Here is a 24,736-nt window from a genome sequence, read left to right on the forward strand (position 1 = left end):
TGCTTTCAGTTTTATATCCCCCATATGAATGAAATCATACGGTTCTCAACTTTTTCTGTCTGACTTATTTCGCTTAGCATAATATTCTCAAGATCCATCCATGTTGTCGCCAGTGGCAGTATTTCATCTTTTCTTATGGCAGAGTAGTATTCCATTACATATATGTACCATATCTTTTTTATCCAATCATATATCGAAGGACACTCTGGTTGTTTCCACCCTTTCTACTTTCTTTCCCTACTATTCTCTTTGCCCATTATCCCATTGGAACATCTCTTATAAAGGTTGTCATCAACCTCCAGGTTCCCAAATCCAATATGCATTTTTTTGGTATCATCTTACTTGACATTTCAATTCCTAACTTAATTAACCATTCCTTCATTCTTGTTATCCTTTTCTCCCGAGCTTCATGTACCACCCTCTCCTGATTATCCTCCCACCTCACCAAGCTCTGTTTTTTAGCTCCTTTGCTGGTTCCTTCTCTTCTGCTCATCTATAAATCATATGTCACTCTGTATCAAAACCAATGGATTTCCATCACACTAAGTAGGAAAATCCAAATTCTTTACCTGAAATCTTTCTATGATCTAGCACCTGCCTACCTCTCCAATCTAATTGCATATCTGATACTGTTTCAGCGACACTTGTCTTTTTTCTCTTCCACAAATGTGTCTAGCTATTTTCTCACATGAATTGTTCTTCCTCTGTATCTTAAAATAATCTCTCCTTATCATTCAGGACTCAGTTTAAGCGTCACTTGCCCTGAGATGCTTTTCATAAATATGCTGTCTAAATCTGCTCCTTAGTTACTCTCTTTCTCCATCATTTCTTTTTTAATTAAAAATTATTGCATTGACAACGGGTAGTAAAATTACATAGGTTTCAAGGGTACAATTCTGTAACACATCATCTATATATCATATTGTGTTTCACCACCCAGAGTCAGCTCTCCTTCCATCACCATATATTTGATCCCGTTTACCCTCATCTACCATCCCCCTCCCTCCTTACCCTCTGGTAACCACTAAACTATTGTCTATGAGTTTCTGCTTCTTTGTCTGTCTTGTTCCTTTGTTGCTTTCAGTTTTATATCCCACATATCAGTGAAGTCATATGGCTCTCGACTTTTTCTGTCTGACTTATTTTGCTTAGCATAATAATGTCAAGATCCACTGAGCATAATAATGTTAAGATCCATCCATGTTGCCGCAAGTAGCACAATTTCATCTTATGGCAGAATAGTATTCCATTGTGTATATATAACACATCTTCTTTATCCAATCATCTATGGAAGAACACTTTGGTTGTTTCCACAGCTTGGCTACCGTAAATAAAGTTTCAATGAACACTGCAGGCACATATATCTTTACAGATAAGTGTTCTCAGATCTTTTGGGGGGGTAGATACCCAGGAGGGGGATTGCTGGGTTATATAGTAATCCTATTCTTACATTTTTAAGGAACCTCCACATTGTCTTCCATAGTGGCTGCACCAATCTGCATTCCCATACCAACAGTGTATGAGGGTTTAGATAATTTTTTTTTAGATTTTTTTTTTTTAAAGATTTTATTGGGGAAGGGGAACAGGACTTTATCGGGAAATAGTGTGTACTTCTGGAACTTTTCCAAGTCAAGTTGTTGTCCTTTCAATCGTGGTTGTGGAAGGCCTAGCTCAGCTCCAGATTCAGTTGCTGTTGTTAGTTGCAGGGGGCACAGCCCACCATCCCTTGTGGGAGTCGAACCGGCAACCTCGTGGTTGAGAGGACGCGCTCCAACCAACTGAGCCATCCGGGAGCTCAGCGGCAGCTCAGTTCAAGGTGCCATGTTCAATCCTAGTTGTAGGGGGCACAGCCCACCATCCCTTGTGGAATTTGAGGAGTAGAACCTACAACCTTGTGGTTGAGAGCCCACTGTCCCTCTTGGGAATTGACCCGGCAGCCTTCGGCAGTAGGAGCAAGGAGCTCCAACCACCTGAGCCAAAAGGCCAGTCTGGTTTAGATAAATATTTTTACTAGTCAGTATTTTCTTATGTTTAGTCATTTGTAGTTTGTCTCTAATTATTGGAATGTAAGATCCACTAGAACAGAGATGTCCTCTGTCCTTCTCACTACATATTCCAAGCAACGAAAGATCAATAAACCTTTGCTGAATGAATGGTGCCATGTGGAGAGGTGATGGCAATATACACAGATGAGTTTTTCCCTTCCTGATTACATAAAGATTACAACCTAAAAAAAAGATTACAACTTAATAGTAGGGATTATCTTTTTTTTCAAGTGTAATTACAATGAAAGCACATATAACCACAAAACAGTATTCACTCCAATCTTTTAAAACTCATAGTATACGATTATTTTGTAAAGAGAAACAGGGGTAAACAGAGTAACAAATAGAAGGTTAAACAGAGGCGTAAACAGAGGAGGTTGCTCTAGAACCTAGATATACTGCACGGAAGCTCCAATTCCCGCAAGACTTTATCATGATATACTAGTTATTACTGGGACATCCCTGAATAAGTATGCAAAACTTCTAGTCATCTAGTTAGCTTCTTAGAAAATGTTATTCTATAACAGAAGAATGGAGAAGCAGGTCTGGGAAAAGCCCTGCTACTTTCTGGAAAACATGCTGTCCCTACCCGTGAAACAATGATGCTTGGCACCCATCAGACTACCTCTTAGTCTTTCAAACCTTATGGCAGGTATAAGGGAACCTATTAGGATTGGTTGCATCACAAACTCAAATGCATGAACATTTTTATCCCAGGACTTTCATTTTTCAAGTCTAAACATTTTAAGGAACCATAAAATCACTTACTTTTACTTCTGCTCTCTAGATTTGCATGCTACATTTTTAAGTGAACCAATTTAGAATAAAATGACAAAGCATTTATTTTGTGTGTGGAGTCTATACTGTCTATCATGCCCTTGACATTCCAGAGCTTACACTGGTTAATAAAACTCTTTCTGCTATGAGGCCAAAAATGGAAACATTAACATTCAGAGTTGTCCTTGAAAGTCATGTTGAGTCTGTGTTTTCTGAGTTATATAAGCCAGGAATGGGAACATTTGAAATGTGTCAGCTAGGAATTTTAAAAATAATAATTACAATAATATTTTGGTAGCCAGTATGTAATAAGTCAGTTTCCTTAATTTGGCCAGTTCTTTTTTCCCTATCACTCAAGTCTGAGAGTATATATAATTATACATAATAAAAACGACTAGAAAAATAATGCGATACTGTTCAATATTCACATGTAAGTTGTTATTTTTACAGTTTTAACATTTGTTAGTAAAGGAACTTGAGCATTGTTTGATCTATGAAGTGCTTATTTTCCAAAATCAGATTGAGTCTTTCTAAAGCATATGTGATCAAATGTACTATTTACTTTCTCCAGTACTTAGACTTCTGATTTTGTTTTGCTTTCTATCTATTTGTTTCATAATCAGGGCTTGATCAAGGTTTACATTTTATGCTTTTGCAGAAGTGCTAACAGAAAGTACCACTAAAGCTGGTTGAATTGATTAACTTTAAAATCAAACACAAGAACTATCTGGACTTATACTGAGTAGAGGGAAATAAAAGAAACATGGGAAAGGCTCTCTACAGTGGCTGAAAATATTGAAGAGTGCATAGCACTGGTGTAGATTAGCATAAACTGTATTTAAGTTATTTCCAGTATCTCTTTTCCACTTCTATGACTTTTGCAAATTACATCTCTTCTTTTGCTCGTAATCAGGGATTAAAATAAAAAAAAGGTTGAAGTGACCTTTTGGAGCAGACTCCATAGCTCCAAAACAGAAGCTACTGCAACACTGTAATCACATTTCCTATTTTCCCAGACCTTAACTCTGAAAATAAATATTAATGAATATCACAGTATTAGCTAATCCCCCCCCCATATCAGCAAAAGGCAGAACACTATAAAATATCCAATGTCCAGAGTCCTTTTTTTTTAAAGTTGATTCTCAGAAGTAGCAAAAATGCTACACTCAAAGCGGTGGGTCTAAAACATTAAAATTTTCTGCCAACCTCTGTATCAATGAATAAAGACCATGATCATTGATATAAAGTATACCCTCCTGCTTTCTTCTTTGAGAAAACATGGATTCTCCAGACTACTAATTTTTAAAATGCATTAAAGTTTTATAGAGCTATTTTAAAACTAATTCTTAATTAAATATTTACTGCTTATGGATTTAAAGTTCTCATAGCTGGATTTACACAATGGAGATTTACAGTTGATTTGCTAATTAAGCCTGAAATATGAGACAAATTATTCTAAATATAGATGTACCCTCAGAGAAGTATGCTAAAGTGTTTGCCTATCCGAAGATAATGTATTCAAATTAAAATGCTGTAATATATGATTGTTAAAGTATGTTTTCCTTTATTAAAAGCATATATATTATTTACACACATGCACATATACATACTAGGTATTTTATTACGTATATCTTGTCATTATTTTGATTAAGCAGGCATCTGTTAAACTTACCAGATTTTTTCTTCATTTTCATATTTGCACTGATTTATTATTACTGACACTTTATAAGACAGGCTTTTACTGGAACATACTGATGTGAGGTGATCTTAAAGCTCAGAGGCAGCAGTCACCCATACCCCTCTGTCTCCCTTGACAACTAGACCCACAGGCACACATGGCCAGTGACCATTTGAATGTGCCTTAGGCACCTCAGATATAGTAAGTTCCAAATTGTATTCACCATCTCTGCGCCTGCCACCAAGATTGTCTCCTTTGCCCTTTTCTAGATTCTCTATCAGATAAATGACTTGGAAGTCAGCCTTGGCTTCTCCGTTTCCCGAAAGTTCCAGTAATAACCAAATCCTTCTGCACACATCCTCCTCTCCATCCCCCCTGCAACTGCCTTTGCTTAGGGGGTTTTCCCCATTTCTGGTCTAGACCACAGTAATGGCCTCTCGTTTCATCACTGTCATAAAAGTGATCTTTGAAGACCACAGTCCTGATAGTGTGACTTCCTTTCCTGAAGCTGGCTAGCAGGACCCAATTACCCCATCTCTCAGCATGACATCAAGCCTCTCTGTGATTTGGCACCGACCTGTCCAGGCTCATTTCTATCCACGCCCCGGTGTGTATTTCACATTTGCGCCACATTGAGGTGCTTGCATATCTATCTACTAAGAAGTCATTCTCACAAAAGTTGGCTTTTGCTTGTATCTGTGTCAGTGTTCCAGTGGCTTCCTCTGTCCCGGCTACTTGTTCCTCCTTTTGTCAACCTAGCACCCTCATCTTTCAAAAATTCACTCAAAGTTCACTTCCTCTATAAAGCCTTTCAAGTCTTTATGCCCCCCTTAACCCCAGCTATCCCCTTCTTTCTGTCGCTTTCTCTCTCTCTCTCTCTCTCTCTCTCTCTCTCTCTCTATATATATATATATATATATATATATATACACATATATGTATATATATACATACACACACGTATACATGTTTTATATAGTACATATAATGCATTATATAAATCCTTACACTATATATACATACACACATATATCCTTTTCACTCTATTGATAATTTATTAAAACATTTCTCTATACTTTGCTTTTCCCCCCTATTTACTTAACAATTTGTTAGAATTGGATCCGTAGCAGCATACTTGGTTCTATCTCATTACTTTTTTTTTAAATTTATTTTGTTTTAATTTATTGGGGTGACAATTGTTAGTAAAATTACGTAGATTTCAGGTGTACAATTCTGTATTACATCATCTATAAATCCCATTGTGTGTTCACCAGCCAGAGTCAGTTCTCCTTCCATCACCATATATTTGATCCCCCTTACCCTCATCTCCCACCCCCCAGGCCCCCTTACCCTCTGGTAAACACTAAACTATTGTCTGTATCTATGTATCTCATTACTTTTTAAAGACCTCCTCAGGAGGTCTCCCCTGATCCCCCAAGACAGAACTGTGGGGGCCCCCTCTGTGTAACTGATGCTGCTCTCCATGTTGTACTGTAATTGCCTATTCACCCTCATCTCAATCACGCTACCTACCATCCTCTAATAGGCATAATAAGTGCATTCCCCATAGAAAGGGAATGTATTTTTGGACATCCAAGAAAAGAAGGGCTGAAGTTACAGCAAAGGTTTAGGATCTCGAGAAAGACATAATAAATTTTGAATCCTTAAGTAAGACTTTAATCTCCAAATTATGTACATGAGATCAACAAGAGTAGTTTTAAACTAATTGATTTCATACAGTGGTCTCACACATTGCTAAAACGTTAGCATTTTTCAGAGGAGCTACTGCATGGAGCGAGGAAGACAGAGCCTAACACTACATAACAGACCTCATTTCTCCTGCCTTTCCTATTTCCTCTACACTCCATGTATGCATGCATACAACCATACATCCTGCATACAGTTAGACCGTTCAAATCAGAAATCAGATTAAAGTGAACACCAAGAACATCTAATAAACAATTACGAAATGCCTTTAGCCTGACAATAATTATTGAAAAAGAAGAGAACAAGATTATTGGGAGAGAGGGTTGGGGTGGAAGGTTTCAGGTGCAGCACAGAGGAAGTCACATGCAGTGATTGGCTAATAATATATAGATATGATACTCAAGTCTACTGATAATCTTCCTGCTTAAACATTCTCATCATAAGCCCATTTTTTTCCATGTTCCCTTTTGATTCCCTTTTGCCCTGATTTTAAAGAAAGAGCTACAAGATTAATGTTGAAAAATCATTTCCTTAAGCATTTTGACTCTGAGCATAGACAGCCACCACCTGTGTGCTCTCTTTCCTCATTGCTTACTCTGGGTTTGAAGACATAGGCACTCGATCTCCCTGTCTCTTCCACCTAGATATTCCCAAGCCTAGGAAACCAAGCGCAACGTTTCCCCAGTCTCTTTGCTACTCTCTACATGTGCTCTAGCCTCTACCATGTCCGCTGGAGTCAAGTTTCACTGGAATCTATAAATGGAAGGAAAGAGTCTGGGCTCAAAGGAAGACAGGTGAAGATAAAAAGTCAAGTGTACCAATTACTATTCAAGTTACCTTGGGCAACTCCTTAACCTCTCTGAACATACTTCTTTATCTGTAAAATCAGGGATTAAGGTCGCTCCAGGACAGGTTAGGTTCTGGAGTTAAGTGAGATAATACCTTGGAATCATCTAGCACAGTGTTTAAGTAGAGTGGGTACGTGGTGAGGAAATGCTTATTTTCTTCTATTTCTACCATCATCACCTTATCATTCCATTCCTACACTAAGATTTGTGGAAATAGCCCCTCTGGGCATCAGTATTTATTCCCAACACCTTTGATAATCATATCATATGTCTTTTGATTACTAAATATTCTCAGTGTGCTGAAATTATAGAATATCATGTAAAAAATACCTGATTTAGTAATTTTCTCACTCTCAATAGCTATGACCTAGATCGCTTATTGTTAATAGAACAAAAAAGGTTATCCAGTGTAAATTATCTCTGAAAAATGCAGTTCCATTGAATAACAGAATACTACCAGTTGTGCCACTAGAAATCAATCCATTCGTGAATATTAATACAGAAATATTAAACATAAAATGATAGCATACTTTAGTTAACAACTTAACATTCTTTAGAAAGAGACACAGTACATATTCTACCTTATTTTTAACATGAGAATGAATTCATGGTCGCATATTTTGTTATAAGATACATGGATATGTTTTTCAAAAACAATTATTTTCTTAAACTTCTTAAACAGATATTTTCTTAAACGGATATTATCATGTCTGGTATAGCTTTCTTGTGAACAATTTTCCCTTAAAATACGTTTTAATATTTTTCTATACTTAAATAATTCATTTATGTTATTAATGTTACATTACCTATTCAAGGGAACCGAAATTAACTGGAATTGGTTCAGGAAAACAGAGACACTTTACATGCAACTAATTCAGTAAGTGAGAGATAGGATTCTTTGTTTTCCTTTTTTCCCCTCCCCAGAAGCCAGAAAATTCTAATGAAGAAGGATCACAGGAACAACTAAGTATAAAAAGTAAAGTCGGTGTGTCTAATATGAGAGGGTCTTGAGTGGTTGTATTTTTATTTAGTAGATTCACTGATATTTTAAAACAAGGCTGTGACATTTCAAGCTAGTATGTTACTAAAACAATACTCAATATTTTCTAATTAACTAATTAGTAATCTGTTATCTGGAATAACTTGATTTTGTTAAAATAAGAACATGGGTATGAATTTCGTCATCATCATCATTATTATTATTAAATCAATGGCATTACCTAGTATGCAGTTACATTTGGAATCTGTTGCTTGTTTATAGTATGCTAATGGGAATTGAGTTGTCTCCTCAACTATATTTTAAAAAACTAAAAGTGAGTCTAGGGGTGGACAGGTGGCTCAGTTGGTTAAAGCACGAGCTCTGGGCAACGGGGCTGCCAGTTCATTCTCACATGGGCCAGGAAGCTGCACCCTCCGCAACTAAAATTAAGTCAATGAACTGTCGCTGAGCTCCCGAGTGTCCAGATGGCTCAGTTGGTTGGAGCCAGGGCTCTCAACCACAAGGTTGCCGGTTCGTCTCCCTTAAGGGATGGTGGGCTGCACCCCCTGCAACTAACAACGGCGACTGGACCTGGAGCTGAGCTGCGCCCTCCACAACTAAGATTGAAAGGACAAGTTGACTTGGGTGGAGCTGATGACTCCTGGGAAAAGTACACTACTGTTCCCCAATAAAAATCCTGGAAATACACACTATTCCCCAATAAAGTCCTGTTCCCCTTCCCCAATAAAATCTTTATAAAAAAATTGCATTAAAAAAAAAAAAAACTGAGTCTCATGCATATACTACTATGTAGACTACATATGTGTGACGTTCCTTTTAACATTAACTTACCAGTTATTTACATCAAAAGAATATTATTATCACAGAAATCAACTTCATTCGGGTAAGAGTCATGTCTTATACAATAATAACAGCTAACATCATTTATATGATTCTGAGTATCGGTTGTATTTCTGAGTGCTTTTTATGTAATTACATATTGAGTAGTTTTATCAATCCTATAAGATAGGTATCATCACCCTGTTTTCATACTTGGAGAAACTGAGGCACTACATAGTTAAGCAACTTTGGCAAAGTCACTCATCTCGCAAATGATAGAGCTGTGTTTTGAACCTGGACATTTTGACCTCATAGTCTGTGACACACTGCTTCTCATATAAGAGATATGAATACAGCTCACATAAGCATAAGAGATAGAGATACCCGTTTTTGTGTAACTCCACATCAGAAGGCATATAAACAGAAACTTAAAGTGCAAGTGTATATGCGGGTACTCAGTTGAGTTTCAGGTTTTATCCACCTTGTATAATTATCACTTGCTTTCGGTATCTTTCTCTGATGTGCTACACTGTGAGCTTCTTGAAGAAGAGTCCATATCATGGTAGGCCTCTGTATTCTTCACAGCACCCATTGTGCTTCAATAGGTGTTTGTTCGGTGATATAGAATAGAATGCAGTGGAATAAATGAAATGTCAATCCTTTAGCAGGATTATACCTAAACTTTCCCTGTTACATGAATATAGATGCATAGATTATGTTAAAGGTCAGCAGAAGAGGCTATTTCACAATCATGGCAACCCAAATGTTTGAGATTAACTGAGCTTCAAGAAGAGGATAGGTGACTAAGCTTCTAAGAGGCCATTTAATTTGCATTAATCAATACTTAACATAGAACATCCATTGAAGTCAGAATATAGTTCACAGGTCACATCTATACCTGCAAATGGCTTTGTTGAGGTTACTAAGCCAATGGACCTGACAAAAGTCTAAATCTCTCAAAAGAATGAGAAACTTAGCTAGTAAACTAAGCTTTAAACTTCATCTCAGTCGGACTGTGATAAGAGACAAAAGATTCCTCAGTCAAATATTTTCTTTGTTGATTAAAATACCCTCCAAAATAGCAAACTGCTTTCCCATTAATGAATGTCCAAGCCCACACAGACTTTTGCTCAATAATATTGTCACTCCTTCACAGGAAATCGTTTCATTCCTCATCAACATCACTAATAAAGTCTGTCTCTTAAGACAGAAATAACCAACCAATTATTTCTGACGTATTATTTCACAAGGGGAACAAGACATGCACTTTGTTCACTCCTCAGAGAATCACTTTTGAGTGACTCATATCTAAAATAAAGCTTTAAATTCTCTCCCGAAAGCAACAGCTATAAAGAATAATGGTCTTTTCCAAATTTGTCAGCAAACTGAACTTTTACCAATTACCTAGAGTTATCAGTTTGGCTAGATTTAATAGTAACTACCAATACAGAATCGATTGCTTTACCTTGCCTAATTGGCAAATTCAGTACAAGTGATTTATCTCCATGGCATTTCACAGTGGTTCAATTTCTAGCCTGCTTCATACTAAAATGCTGTTAAAATGAAGATAGCAAAGGATCTTGTCACAGAACACTGAAAAACAGATCTGTAATATGCACGGTGTACTGGGGAGATAGTTTGCCCTACAACTGAGAGAGAGAGCGCACGCACGCATGCAAACCCTCTGACCTGAGCAGAATTTGAATTTATTTTCAGCAACGAAACCTACACCTTTTCTTTAATTGTGTCATCTGTAATCATCTCTCAGGGAAAAAATGAGGATGACTCAAGGGTTTAATATCTACCTATACAAAGCTAAAAAACCTAAATGTTACATTAGGTGAGAAGTGTGGTCATGCAGCAGGGTAGGGTTACTTTTCTGACTACTCCAAGGTTACTGATATATTTTGTTGTCAGAAGGGGCCTCTTGGGAGGACCCCTTTCTTATTTACATTCACTTATAATTCTTGGGAATAAAAGCTGCAAAGTGAATCAATGACTATTTAAGTCAGGCATTAGATTGAACTTAGTTACCTAAAGACAGAACACTGAGCTTCTGTTTTATGAAGCATGGCATGACTAACAAAAAAATGCACTCTTTATAATATATACTTCAAAGAAAATAAACAAACGATCCAAGATGGCAAAGTAGATAAACGCTATGCTTGCCTCATCCCATGAACACATCAAAATTACAACTAAATTATAAAATGATCAACCTGGAGAACCTGAAGTCTGGCTGAACAGAAGTTTTATAACTAAGGACATACAGAAGAAGCCACATTGAGACTACTAGGAGGGGCGGAGACGCAAATCATGGTGGCCCCAAACATCCATGTGGCAGATGAAAATTGGAAAGCATAGTTGGGCCACAGAGGTTCCACATGGAGGAACAAGGAACCCCAGCCCCACACCAGGCTCCCCAGTCTGAAGTACTGGTGCTGGGAAGAGGAACTCCCATACATCTTGCTGTGAAAAAGTGGGGATTCTGAGCATCCGCGTGGGACAGAGGCTGCAGGAAACCCAGATGTCCTCTTAAAGGGCCCGCATAAACTAACTCACAGGCACTTACTCAGGGCTCCAGTGGAGGGACAGTGACTCAGGGGGCTTAAAGTCAAACGGGGTGCAGACTCACATCTGTGGCTTCAGGTGAGGGCTGTAAGATAATACCATTTTCCCTGTGTGGCTCCTGTGCAGCCAGCAGAAGGGCACCATCTTTCAAGTGTTGAGCCATCCCCCTATTCTTATGGCCAAATTTGAATCTGATTGGCCTGGTGAACTCTGCCACTTCACCCTGCTGACTCTCTGGGACCCCACGACACCCAACTCTGTAATGCACAAGGCCTTATTGACAGCTGAATTTTACAGGAGCTGGCAACCAGCAGCAGGCTTCAGAGTGTCTTGGCTTTTTGAAGAGCTACCCCAGACCTGGTATTGTTGGCAGCCATCCTCGGTTCATATGTTGGCCTTTCTCATACATCTCCAGGTCCAGAACAGGCAGCGACCAACCATGGATCGCTTTGTAGCTCCTACCAGGTACTCCCCAGCTGTTCACAGGCAGTGGCTGACCTGGGCCTGCACTGAAGCCCCTCCCCAGAGGCCCCAGAACCAACATACTCAGAGGTTGGCTTCAGACCACAGCAGAGAACCACCTAATTAGCCCCATAATTGGCAAGTGCAAAGAGCAGTCACAACAGGTACCAGGACCTGCTGCGGGGAATCCTGTTCCATGTGGTAAAGCCCCCTGCACAGCAGCTCATAAGCTGTGGATGTGACCAAACCCCACAGCCAGTCAGCTGGAGGGGTCAATACCACCCACTGACATTCGAACCACAATCAAAGCTCAGCGATAAGAGGAGGGCACACACAACTCACACAAAGGACACTCCTGGAGCACCCAGAGCAGGTGACCATGGAGACTGTGCCAGGGACCCATAGGGCACCTATTACATAAGACCACCCGGCAAGAAATTTAGCAGATCTACCTAATACATAGAAACAGAGAGTCAGCTAAAATGAGGAAACAAAGAAATACATCCCAAATGAAAGAAAAGGAGGAAACTCTAGAAAAAGGAGTAAGCAAAATGGAGGCAAGCAACCTACCAGATATAGAGTTCAAAACACTGGTTATAAGGATGCTCAAGAAACTTAGTGAGAACTTCAACAAAGAGATAGCAAGCATAAAAAAGGACATAGAAACCATAAAAAAGAACCTGCTAGAAGTGAAGAACACAATAACTAAAATGAAGAATGCACTAGAAGGAATCACCTGTAGACCAGATGAAGCAGAGGATCAAACCAATGAATTAGGCTTTTTCTTGGGATGGTAGAGGCTGTGTGGCGTTGCCGTTACTCCAAGGGAAGAGAACAGTTGGTAGCGGGGTGCAGAAGTGCAGAGTAATAAAACCTTGAACTTGGGAAAGTAAATCCATGCTCCAAGGAAGCACCATCAGCATCACCACCAGCAGCAACAGCAGCAGCCACTGCCACCATCAATACCTGCAAATGGGCAGAAGGCCAGCAGCCAAAATGAAGGCTTGACTATTGACCTGAAGAATTTTAGGAAACAAGGAGAGAAGACCGTCACCCAATGTAGCCAGTTCTTTGTGGACAATGTTCCCCCTGACATCACTGAGGAGAAAATGAAGAGACTGTCTGAGAAATATGGGAAGGCAGGTGAAGTCTCCATGCATAAGGACAAGGGCTTTGGCTTTATCTAGCTGGAAACACAAACCCTAGCAGAGGTTGCCAAAGTGGAGCTAGACAACGTGCCACTCCATGGAAAGTAGCTGCACGGGCACTTTGCCTGCCATAGTGCATCCCTTATAGTCCAAAAACTTCTTCGGTGAGTGTCCAACGAGCTGCTGTAGGAAGCCCTTTCTGTGTTCCGCCACGTGGAGAGGGCAGTGGTCATTGTGGACCAACGAGGACAGCCCTCAGGAAAAGGCATTGTTAGATTCTTAGGGAAGCCCGCTGTTCAGAAATCTCTGGACAGATGCAGTGAAGGCTCCCACCTGCTGACCACATTGCCTCGCCCTGTGACTGTGGAGCCCACGAACCAGTTAGATGATGAAGACGGACTTCCAGAGAAGCTGGTTATAAAAAAACACACAAAAAACAGCAATTTCACAAGGTGTGAGGGCAGCCAGCTAGATTTGCACAGCCTGGCCCCTTTGAGTATGAGTATGCCATGCACTGGAAGGCACTCACTGAGATGGAGAAGCAGCAGCAGGACCAAGTGTACCACAACACCAAGGAAGATGGTGAGAATCTGGAGATGGAGATTGAGGCCGCCCGCCATGAGCACCAGGTCATGGTAATGAGGCAGGATTTGATGCAGTGTGAAGAAGAACTTTGGAGGATGGAAGAGCTGCACAACCAAGAAGCACAAAAACGAAAGCAGCTGGAGCTCAGGCACTAGGAGGAGTGCAGGCACCATGAGGAAGAGATGTGGTGACAAGAGGAAGAAATGATATGGCAACAGCAGAAAGGATTCAAGGGAGCTTTCCCTGATGCGAGAGAGCAAGAGATTCGGATGGGCCTCGTGGCTGAGAGAAGTGCTATGGGTACCCCAGTTGGTACCCCAGCTCCTCCAGGACCTGCCACTATGATTCCAGATGGAACCTTGGGACTGACCCCACCTACAACTCAACACTTTGGCCAAGCTCCTGCAATGGAAGGAATTGGGGCAATTGGTAGAACCCTCTCCTGCATTCAACCCTGCAGCTCCTAGAGCTGAATTTTCTCCAAACAAATGTCATCAATACTAAAAAAGTTGCAGTGTCTAGTTTCCAACACCCTTAAAAGAAGGACCCTTTTTGGACTCGCCAGAATTCTACGCTGGAAAAGTGTTAAGGATTCCTCCAATAGTTAGGTATTCCCTGCCTGTACTACTTTAGGGAGTATGCTGGAGGCAGAGGGCAAGGGAGGAGCCATATTTAACAAGTCAATTCTGTGTGGAATGTCATTTAACTAATCAAAACTGTGTGGTGCAAAAAAAAATCAATAAATTAGAAGACAAGGTAGCAGAAAGCACCCAACTGGAACAGCAAAAGGAAAAAAGAATTTTTAAAAATGGGCATAGTTTAAAATACTTCTGGGACCACATCCAGCATAACAACATTTGTATCATAGGGGTACCAGAAGGAGAGAAAGCAAGGGATTGAGCACCTAACTAAAGAAATAATGACTGAAAACATCCCTAACCTGGTGAAGGAAATGCACGTTTAAGCCAAGGATGTGCAGAGAATCCCAAACAAGATGAACCCAAACAGGCCCACATGAAAATATATTATAATTAGAATAGCAAAGGTTAAAGACAAAGAGAGAATCCCCAAAACAGCAAGAGAAAAGCAATTAGTAACTTTAAAGGAACTGCCATAAGACTGTCAGCTGATTTCTCAACAGAAACTTTGCAAGCAAGAGGGATTAGCATGAAATATTCAAAGTGATGAAAAGCAAGGATCTACAATCAAGACTGCTCCACCCAGCAAAGCTATCATTTAGAATCAAAGGACAGATAAAGAGCTTTCCAGACAAGAAAAAGCTAAAGGAATTTATCACCACCAAACCAGATTACAAGGAATGTCAGAGGGACTTCTATAAGATGAATACATATATGAATAATAAAATGGAAATAACTATGTCTATCAATAACTACATGTCTATCAACAATTACTTTCAATGTAAATGGATTAAATGCTCTGATCAAAAACATAGGGTGGCTGAATGGATAAGAAAACAAAACCCTTACATATGCTACCTACAAGAGACTCACTTCAGACAGAAAGACACACACAGACGGAAAGTAAAGGAGTGGAAAAAGTTATTTCATGAAAATGGAAATGGAAAAAAAATCAGGTGTAGCAATACTTACACCAGACAAAATGACTTTAAAACAAAGACTGTAACAAGATGCAAAGAAGGACCCAGTAATCCCACTTATGGGTAATTATGCAAAGAAACCCAAAACACTTCTTTGAAGGAACGTGTGCATCCATATGTTCTTTGCAGCACTGTTTATAATGACTAAGATGTGGAAGAAGCCTGGGTGTCCATCGATGGATGAATGGATAAAGAAGAAGTGGTACATATATACAGCTGAATATTGCTCGACCATGGAAGGAAATGGGTTCTTGCCAGCTGTGGGGGCATGGATGGACCTGGAGGGTGTTGTACTGAGTGGAGTATGTCAGACGGAGAAAGACAGATGCAATGTGATTTCACTTATATGTGGAATCTAAAGAACAAAATAAACAAACAAACAAACAAACAGAAAAACACTCATAGATACAAAGAACATTTTGATGGTTGCCAGATGGGAAGGGGTCTGGGGGCCAGGTAAAAAAAGGGGAAGGAATTAAGAAGTACAAATTGGTTGTTACAAAGTAGTCATGGGGATGTAGGGTATAGCATGAGTAATATAGTCAATAATACTGGAATAATTATGTACGGTGTCAGATGGGAACTAGATTTACCTGGCTGATAGATGGGAGGGGGTTGGGGGACAGGGTGAAAAAGGTGAAGGGATTAAGAAGTACAAATTGGAGGGCCACCCCGGTGGCTCAGGCGGTTAGAGCTCGATGCTCCTAACTCCAAAGGCTGCCGGTTCGATTCCCACATGGGCCAGTGGGCTCTCAAGCACAAGGTTGCCAGTTCAATTCCTTGACTCCCGTAAGGGATGGTGGGCAGCGCCCCCAGCAACTAAGTTTGAACACGGCACCTTGAGCTGAGCTGCCGCTGAGCTTCCTGATGGCTCAGTTGGTTGGAGCACGTCCTCTCAACCACAAGGTTGCCGGTTTCGACTCCCGCAAGGGATGGTGGGCTGCACCCCCTGAAACTAGCAACTGACAACTGGACCTGGAGCTGAGCTGCGCCCTCCACAACTAAGACTGAAAGGACAACAACTTGAAGCTGAATGGCATCCTCCACAACTAAGATTGAAAGGACAACAGCTTGACTTGGAAAAAAGTCCTGGGAGTACACACTGTTCCCCAATAAAGTCCTGTTCCCCTTCCCCAATAAAATCTTCAAAAAAAAAAAAAAAGTACAAATTGGTCATTACAAAACAGTTATGGGGCTGTAAAGTAAAGCATGAGGAATATAGTCAATAATATGGTAATAACTATATATAATGCCACGTGAGTACTAGACTAGCCAGGAGGTCACTTTGTAAATTATAGAAATGTCTAAGCACTATGCTGTACACCTTAAATTAATACAAAATAATACTGAATGTTAACTGTAATTGAAAATTTTAAAAGGGGGAAAGATAAAGGGTAATAAGAAGTACAAATTCCCAAGTATAAAACAAGTCATGGGGATGTAACGTACAGTATGGAGAATATAATCAGTAATATTGTGATAGCATACTACAGTGTCAGATGGTTGCTGGACTTACCATGTGATCACTTCTTTGGGTATATAAATGTTGAATAACTATGGTGCACACCAGACACTAATACCGAGGGTGCCAAAAAAATGTACACACATGACTTGTAATCATCTTTTGTTATCGGTATATATTACTACAATTTTAATACAATTTTTTCCTTTCTTAAAATGTGCATGCATTTTTTGGCATTCTCTGTATAATATTGTATGTTAGCTATATTTTAATAAAAATCTTTCAAAAAATAAAACAATGGTATTTACATCAATATTTAATAGGTGGATATGTGTGCTATTAACATGCAATGCGTTCTAATTATACTCACATTTAGCAACCCTAAAGGGTTTTTTTGGTGTTGTTTTCTTAAGAAAACACTAAATCCAGAGTCACATTTCATTGCTGAAAATACCCAGGTTTAGAGATATAACACCACCAGGCCAAGGCCTCAGTAGTCACTGTAACATCAGCTGCTCCGACACTTTTTATGCTGAACATGCTAAGTAAGCACTAGACTGTGCTGCAATCTCTGAGTGACTGCTTTGGCATCCTCAGCAATTGAGAGTTCACTGAAAAATGATCAAATGGTGGCACTGTAACATAAAATGTAGTCTATGTTAAGCTGTCTATGGTAAAAAACAACAACAAAAAAAAACGAACAAACAAAAAATAACCCAATTAATAAATAGACAGATGATCTGAATAGACATTTCTCCGAAGAGGACATCCAGATGGCCAATAGACATATGAAAAGATGCTCAACATCACCAATCATCATAGAAATGCAAATTGAAACCACAATGAGGTATCACCTCACACCTGTCAGGATGGCCAGCAATAAATTAACAAGTGCTGGTGAGGATGTGGAGAAAAGGGAACCCTCATGCACTGTTGGCAGGATTGCAAATTGGTGCAGCTGGTATGGAAATCAGTATGGAGGCTCCTCAAAAAATTAAAAATTGAACTACTGTTTTACCCAACAAGTCCACTTCTGGGTGTTTATCCATAGAAATCCAAAACACTAATTCGAAAAGATACCATGTACCCCTATGTTCATTACATCATTATTTTAATAGCCACACTATGGCAGCAACCTAAGTGCCCATCAATAGATGACTGGATAAAAATGAAGTGGTACATATATATCATGGAATAGTACTCGGCCATAAAAAAGAATGAAATCTTACCATTTGCAACAACATGGATGGACCTAGAGAACATTATGTTAAGTGAAATAAGTCAGACAGAGAAAGACAAATACCATATGATCTCACTTACATGTGAAATTTAAAGAATAAAATAAACGATCAAACAAAACAAAAAATATGTAGGTTTCACATTTAAATAAATTCAACTCTTCTATAAATTGTTTGATATTGTTAAATCTTTTTTTTCCTCACCATAATTAATTCAAGTAACAAAAAGAGTACTATCACTTGTCAGGCTTTCTCTTGGCTATGTGTTTTTTTCCCTTGTCTTAATTTTCTTAAAAATAATCGCTCCTGAAGTGGGTTCAAACAGTTAACAGTGGAAGTTGGCCTCACTCTCTGAGCCAGCAAACCAATTCCTTCTGTTTCCTTTTATGCACTTCTAAGTCCTGGAGGTAAAAGATTACACAATCGACTTGCATGTCATCCTGTTGCTTTCTTTTTGTTTCAAATGATTCTCTTCAAAGCAATTTCATACTCATCAGAAATGGCATTATTTTTCAAGTCACAGACAATCTATTCAAATGTTATGACAATCTTAGTCAAATATTTTCCACTCCATTCACTCTTTGTCTTCCAGAGGAATGTGGAAATCATTTCAGGTAATTGTCAGACTTGAAGATCCTGGGTGGCCTGTCTGACTTTAATAAAATGTCTGTTCAGAGTATAAAGCTGAGACCTTTCCTCGTAGTTGCCCTAAGTCATTCACCCTTACAGCTCCCCTACCATTTTTCTGCCATGTCTCTTTTGAAGTCCTTCATCCTAGCTTCCCCCTTAGTCTCCAAGCATGTGGTGCCAACATCCTTCCCTCTGATGTTCAATGTCACTGGCCTTAGTCTTGCCCTTTCCGGAAATGCCTCACAGCCCCAAACTCATGGAAACATTAAAACCATGACAGGAAGGAACACTAGAAACTAACTGACTCACATTTTCATTTCCAAAGTGAGGATATGGAGATGCTGAGAGATTAAGTTATTTCTGAAAATCACACATTTAGTTATTGGTAAAGCTAGGACAGTACTCTGGCTTCCAGGGCAAGAATGTTGTCATAGGTTGGGTTCCTCCCCAAACAGACCCTGAGGCATAGGTTTAGGTACAAAAAGTTTATTTGGAAAGTGATCTCAGGAGGCGTTATGAGAGGGTGGGAACATGAGACAGGTTATTCCATGGACATCTGGGGCCCAGTCCTGTTGGGAAACCTGAAACTGTGGGAATTGATAGACGCTTTGGCAAGGATTCTGGGGTGACTGATTCATCATCTCCCCTTCCTTGTTGTTAATAGCAGCTCTGGCAACACTAGCTCCACTTCCTGCCCACACTTAAACTGCCTGAGACTCTCTCACATCCAGCAAATGCCCTCAGAAGAGAGAAGCCACTGCTGTATACAGAAATTGTCTGCACGCAACTGCCAGTGTAGGCCAAAGGGAAGAGGGCAGGCACAGAGTCTACCTGAGGAATGCATGATCCTCAGGAAAAATGGTCAAGATCATGATCTAGCACTGGATCTAACCTCTTTATCAGATGTTCAATTAAAATCTATGTGACAAGTTAACCTCACCTGGTCAACATTTTTAATGAAAATTAAAATACAGTTGATGCTTTTTTTTTTTTTTCCTGGTGGAGTTGTGGAGGGAGATTACCATAGCTATAGCTCTTCTTAAAACCACTTGATCTTAAACTTCTGTGGCCAAGGGACAGCTCTGAAGGCAGTAATAGCAAGGGCCAGTCTCATTTGTCAATGAAACCTAAAGCTCATCAAATACGAAAAGAACTCGGGACTTAGAAAGGTATTTCATCCACACAGAACTGTGAAGCTCTGACAAAATGTTATAAAATGAGAGAATAAAGTTGGGTGGGATGCAGATTTAGGAAGTATGAGTTCAGAGAGCAGATATTTCCTTTCAAAACCATAAATCCAAGAACCACAGATCCGAAATAGAGTTGTCATAAAATGCAAGATGCCCAGTAAACTTTGAATTTCAGATAAATAATAAGTAATTTGGGACATACTTACACTATAAAAATAATTTTTTATCTGAAATTCAAATTTAACTACACTTTTTATATTCTTATTTGCTAAACCTGGCAACCTAATTGTTGTCCAATCAGAAAGGTTCTTCTGTGTGTGTGTGTGTGTGTGTGTGTGTGTGTGTGTGTGTGTGTCTTCTGATGGACTAGACAAGTCCCAGAGCTAGTTTTATAACAGTTATTGGAATGAAGTACCCTCAAAATTCCAGATCAGAAATATTATTATAGAAATCCTAAACAAAAAAACAATAAATTATTTCTGGCAACCAGGGAGCATAATTGTAAATATACAAATAAACTGAAGAAAGATGGAAATATTAAAATTCTACAGTATGGGAAATATAGTCAATAATATTGTAAAGTATTGTAAAATATTATATGTACAGTGTCAGATCAGTACTAGACTTATCAGGGGATCACTTCATAAATTATATAATTGCCTAACCACTAGGCTGTAGACCTGACACTAACATCACACTGAATGTCAACTATAATTTAATATATATATCCACAAAATGTAAAGTACAGTAAACGGAATATAGTCAACGGTATTGTAGTAACTATGTATGGTATCAGACAGGTAGTAGACCTGTTGTGGTTATCACTTTGTGACGTACGTAAATGTCTAATCACTATGTCATTTGGTACACCTGAAACTAATACAAAAAATTAACAGATGCTGTGTTTTATAGCTAAGTGGTATTACAAATGTTCATTTTCCATCAAACTTGGCCTACTCTAAGACGTTATGAATTGAAGGTAAAACATTTTTTTTTAATCTTGTCATATTACTTAAATTTGTGTCACAGGTTATCCCTGCAGAGACTCTCTTCCAGGAAATCAAAACTTTCAAAATCACAAACCCACATTGTTCTCTTCCAGGAATATATTTGAATTTTCTTCTCAAATATGAAAAGCCTAGTTATGTTGTGTATCCAAAAATAAATATTTCAAAAATCACTAGGCAAAAACGATTTTGAAACTCTTTTTAATTGAAAACTTTAATTCTTTCCTACCTGTAAACCATGATCTGTGTTTGTATGTGCATATGTGACACACATATACACAGAGAACTTTCCAGTAGAAAGCAAATAGCATAACATATGCTAACCTTATGTTGTTGTACTTGGCGTTTTAGGTCCTCAAGATCAGGTCCGAGAGGCTCTTTCTCCATTTTCCTTGTTCTCTCTTCTGTTTCTGTCAGCCAATCATTTAACTCTTTCAGTTGCTGATTCTGGAGATCCATTAAAACTTTATGCAAGCTGAAAAGTTGAAAGATGTCTATTATTACCTCTATCAAAGCAACTTATTTACTATTGTTAAATCTATAACTAGGTAAAAGTGTTGACATTTGTAATTTATGGCATGTTCACATTGTTTGGCATCTGTTAGACATTGAGACGGAAGGTAATAGAGCCCAGGACCAACCATCTGACGTTATTCTTTCTCTGACTTATTAGAGTTCACACATCCCAATTTTTAGAAAGTTTCCCATAGATAACCAAATATGAACATGTTAAGTAAAGTGCGAGCCATTTCTGGTAATTGAGCTAGTAGTGTATCTTGACAATCATTTGTTTATATTTCCATTGTTTTAATATGTGTGGTGATTAAAGATGGCCACAAATTCTTTGTCACTCTTCCCATCAAGAGATGAAGTTGATTCCCCATCCTCACAAATATGAACTGGCTCGCCATTTGCTTTGGCCAATAGAACATGGCGGCAGCAATACTGCACCCAGTGCAAATGTGGGCTGTAAGAGAGCAGGCAGCATTTATTCTCTCTTGGAACCCAGCGGCCAGGCTATAAGGAAGGCCAGGCTAGACTACTGAATGATTAGAGACCATGCTGAGAGTGACTCTGGAGGATGAAACACTATCTTAGAAGTTGAGCTTCCGACTGAGTGCAGCCCAATGCCCCCAGCCATGTGACAACTGCAGAACAACCTATGTGAACCCTGCCCATATTCCTGATCGACGGAATCATGACATAATTATAAATTATGTGTTCAGCAACTAAGTGTTGGAATCATTTGCTATGTAGAAATACATAAATGAAAGAATGTTTTTTCAAAGATGTACACAATAGTGGGCTGGGTAATGGATTTAAAGCCCAAAGACTTGGGTTCACAGCCTGGCTATATGCCTGAGAACCAAGTTCTTAAATCTGCTCAATTAGAACTCCAGCATCAGGGACATGGGATAATACCCTGCCTATTAATCATACAAATTCATGGTGAGAATGAAAATTAAAATTGAGGCTTTTCATCCATTCATTCAACAAAAATTCGAGACTCAAATGAGAAGTGTTAGTACCTATTTTGAGATAAATACTCTTTATAAAGGCATATTTAAAGCATTTTGGGAAACCACAGTACACTGATCTTATAATACTGATAAGGAGGACATCATTTGTATTAGGTATTTACTACTCTGATTTACAAAATCTTTACCAGAAATTTCCATTAGTCAGCATGTTTAAACACACAAAATACACACAAAACTGAGTGTTTAAAATATTTAGATTATACCATTATTGACCTTTCACATTTCAGAGCCACATGTCCCCTGAGGTGCACTGCAGTCAGAAGTCTATGAGAATGAGCGGTCATTTATCAAAAGGAAAATGTAGACATCTTCTTTTTATGTCAAGCAACATAGATGAAGTGTTTAAGTGGAAGCAAAAACTGAAAGCTGCTATTTTAAGCCTTTTAGACAATGAATACCATCCCAGCATTGCAAGGTATATAAATCTTTCACTTTATTGGTTCAGTCTATCCCCTGAGAACTGACCTAAGATTGCATGAGAACTGGCTGCAGTATTATTCCTTGTATTTGTTGTTTTTCCTGCCTGGTTTGTCATTACATTAAGCTAAAAATCTTATGTTTCAAAAATTGAAGGGAAAAAAACCCACATTATTACTTACACTTGAAGAAATCTTTGCAGTCTAACACTTATTTGTTAGTAAATAATGTATTTCATTTAAAAATATTATTTACTTTTTTTTCTTTTTTTTTTTTTTTTTACTTTTGGATAGATATTTCATTCAACAAATGCTCACTGAGTTCCATATCTACACTGGAAACCATTTGTTAGACATGGACAAAAGAAAATACTTATCATCATTTTCAAATAGCTTAGAGACTTTTAGAGAAATGGACACATCAACAATTACAATTATTACCAAAAAATCACTACAATTAGATTTATAATTACATTTCAGAGGGTACACAGAAAGAGGCTCCAACTTGACGTGGGGTCATCGGGAATGCTGCCATTATCGAACACACAGCCTGAGAGTTGACACTTGGAAAACTGAATCATACGCTTGTTAAATGCACAATTGTCAAGTAGTTAGATATTATGGATGAAAAGGTGAGAAAAACCCATATAGCTCCTACTGTCACAGAGCTTACATTCTGGGAATGGGAGCCAGATAACAGATAGGTCAGTCACTGGGTCACCAGTTAATTATAACTGTGATCATACTCTGAATGAGAGTAACTGAATTGAGTCTGCGAGGTGAGGAAAGGCTCTTTTGAAGTACTGATGTTTGAAGAACTCGAAAGCTTTAAGGAAGATACAATAGTGAAGAGAAAGGGGTAAACACTTTCTAGACAGAAGGAACCACCTGTGCAAATGCCCTGAGACATGACAGCATATGGTGTGGGTGAGTTGAGAAATGTCATACCCTACAATAATCTCTGGGTCCTGGAAGATTTCTTGAGCTCTGCCTGAAAATCTGAAGCCTGAACCTCAAGTAATCATTTATGTAATTATATATAAGTACACAAATGATTTCATCTTATAAACCTGAAGCCAGGGACTAACCAATAAGAACGGATGTACCCATAACTGCTTCATCAGGTACTGCATCTTTTATAGATGAAATGTAGGAATGTCCAGTTGGAAGACCATGGAGGAGGGGCCAGCATGGCTGGGTGGCAGTCAGTACACGGGGACACTCTGTGTGTAACCTGTGTGGTTTAATATTTTAATGACTGGCACAGTCGCATCAAGGTTTATGAGCCAAATAGATCCCTGCTTTTCCTCTCTAGACCAGTGGTTCTCAAAGGGTTCCCCAAACCAATAGCATCATTTCCTGGGAACATGTTAGAAATGCAAATTCTCGGGCTCTGGCCCAAATTTACTGAATCAGAAACTCTGAGGGTGGGGCCTAGGGATCTGTTTTAAAAAGACTTCTGGGTGATTTTGATGCACACTTATATTTGAGAGTCACTGCTCTTAGATAATTTAACTCATCCAAATTTTGTGACCAATATATTATTAACATTAATAGAAGCGCAAGTGCCAATGCTCAGGAGATATTAGGAGCTATTCTGACATGAGACCATTACATTCTCATCCCAACTTCACCTCCATTTACAGAGAGAAGTGTGAGCATCAATTCCCTAAGAATGGGTTCGGATTTGAGGCTCCAAAAGTTAGGGATTTCATATGTTTGAAGCGTGAACTGAACCTCAAAATAAGTTTGAAAACAGAAACATACAAGTGTGGTAGTAGGACGACACCAATCAGCATGGAATATATATTATCCATCCCTTTGTGGAAAGGGTTCTGAAAAAATGTGTTTTAACTGTGTAAATATTTCTTTTCCTTACCATAGGTCTTGACGAGATATTGGAAAATAGGAAACTTCCTAAAAGCTAAATATATGTCTGATTTGTTCTCATACTAATTGAAAATAAATTGAAATTGTTGCCAATACTTAAAAAG

General features: G+C 38.8%; 1 protein-coding gene and 1 pseudogene across 8 annotated transcripts in view; one reads left to right on the forward strand and one right to left on the reverse strand.

Annotated features, from left to right (window-relative positions):
- Window positions 1-24,736, reverse strand: part of DMD (dystrophin) — a 2,122,179-nt gene that overhangs the window by 1,423,960 nt on the left and 673,483 nt on the right. For all 8 annotated transcript variants that reach the window (XM_074323910.2, XM_074323908.2, XM_074323912.2 and 5 more), the window contains exon 12: window positions 21,110-21,260. In XM_074323910.2, the coding sequence (XP_074180011.2) occupies window positions 21,110-21,260 (151 nt within the window). The remainder of the gene's footprint in view (window positions 1-21,109; window positions 21,261-24,736) is intronic.
- LOC109451726 (non-POU domain-containing octamer-binding protein pseudogene) lies at window positions 12,771-14,144 on the forward strand (annotated as a pseudogene).

The sequence above is a fragment of the Rhinolophus sinicus genome, chromosome 18, assembly GCF_057876585.1.
Source record: "Rhinolophus sinicus isolate RSI-liver-muscle chromosome 18, RSI-T2T, whole genome shotgun sequence".
Lineage (NCBI taxonomy): Eukaryota > Metazoa > Chordata > Mammalia > Chiroptera > Rhinolophidae > Rhinolophus > Rhinolophus sinicus.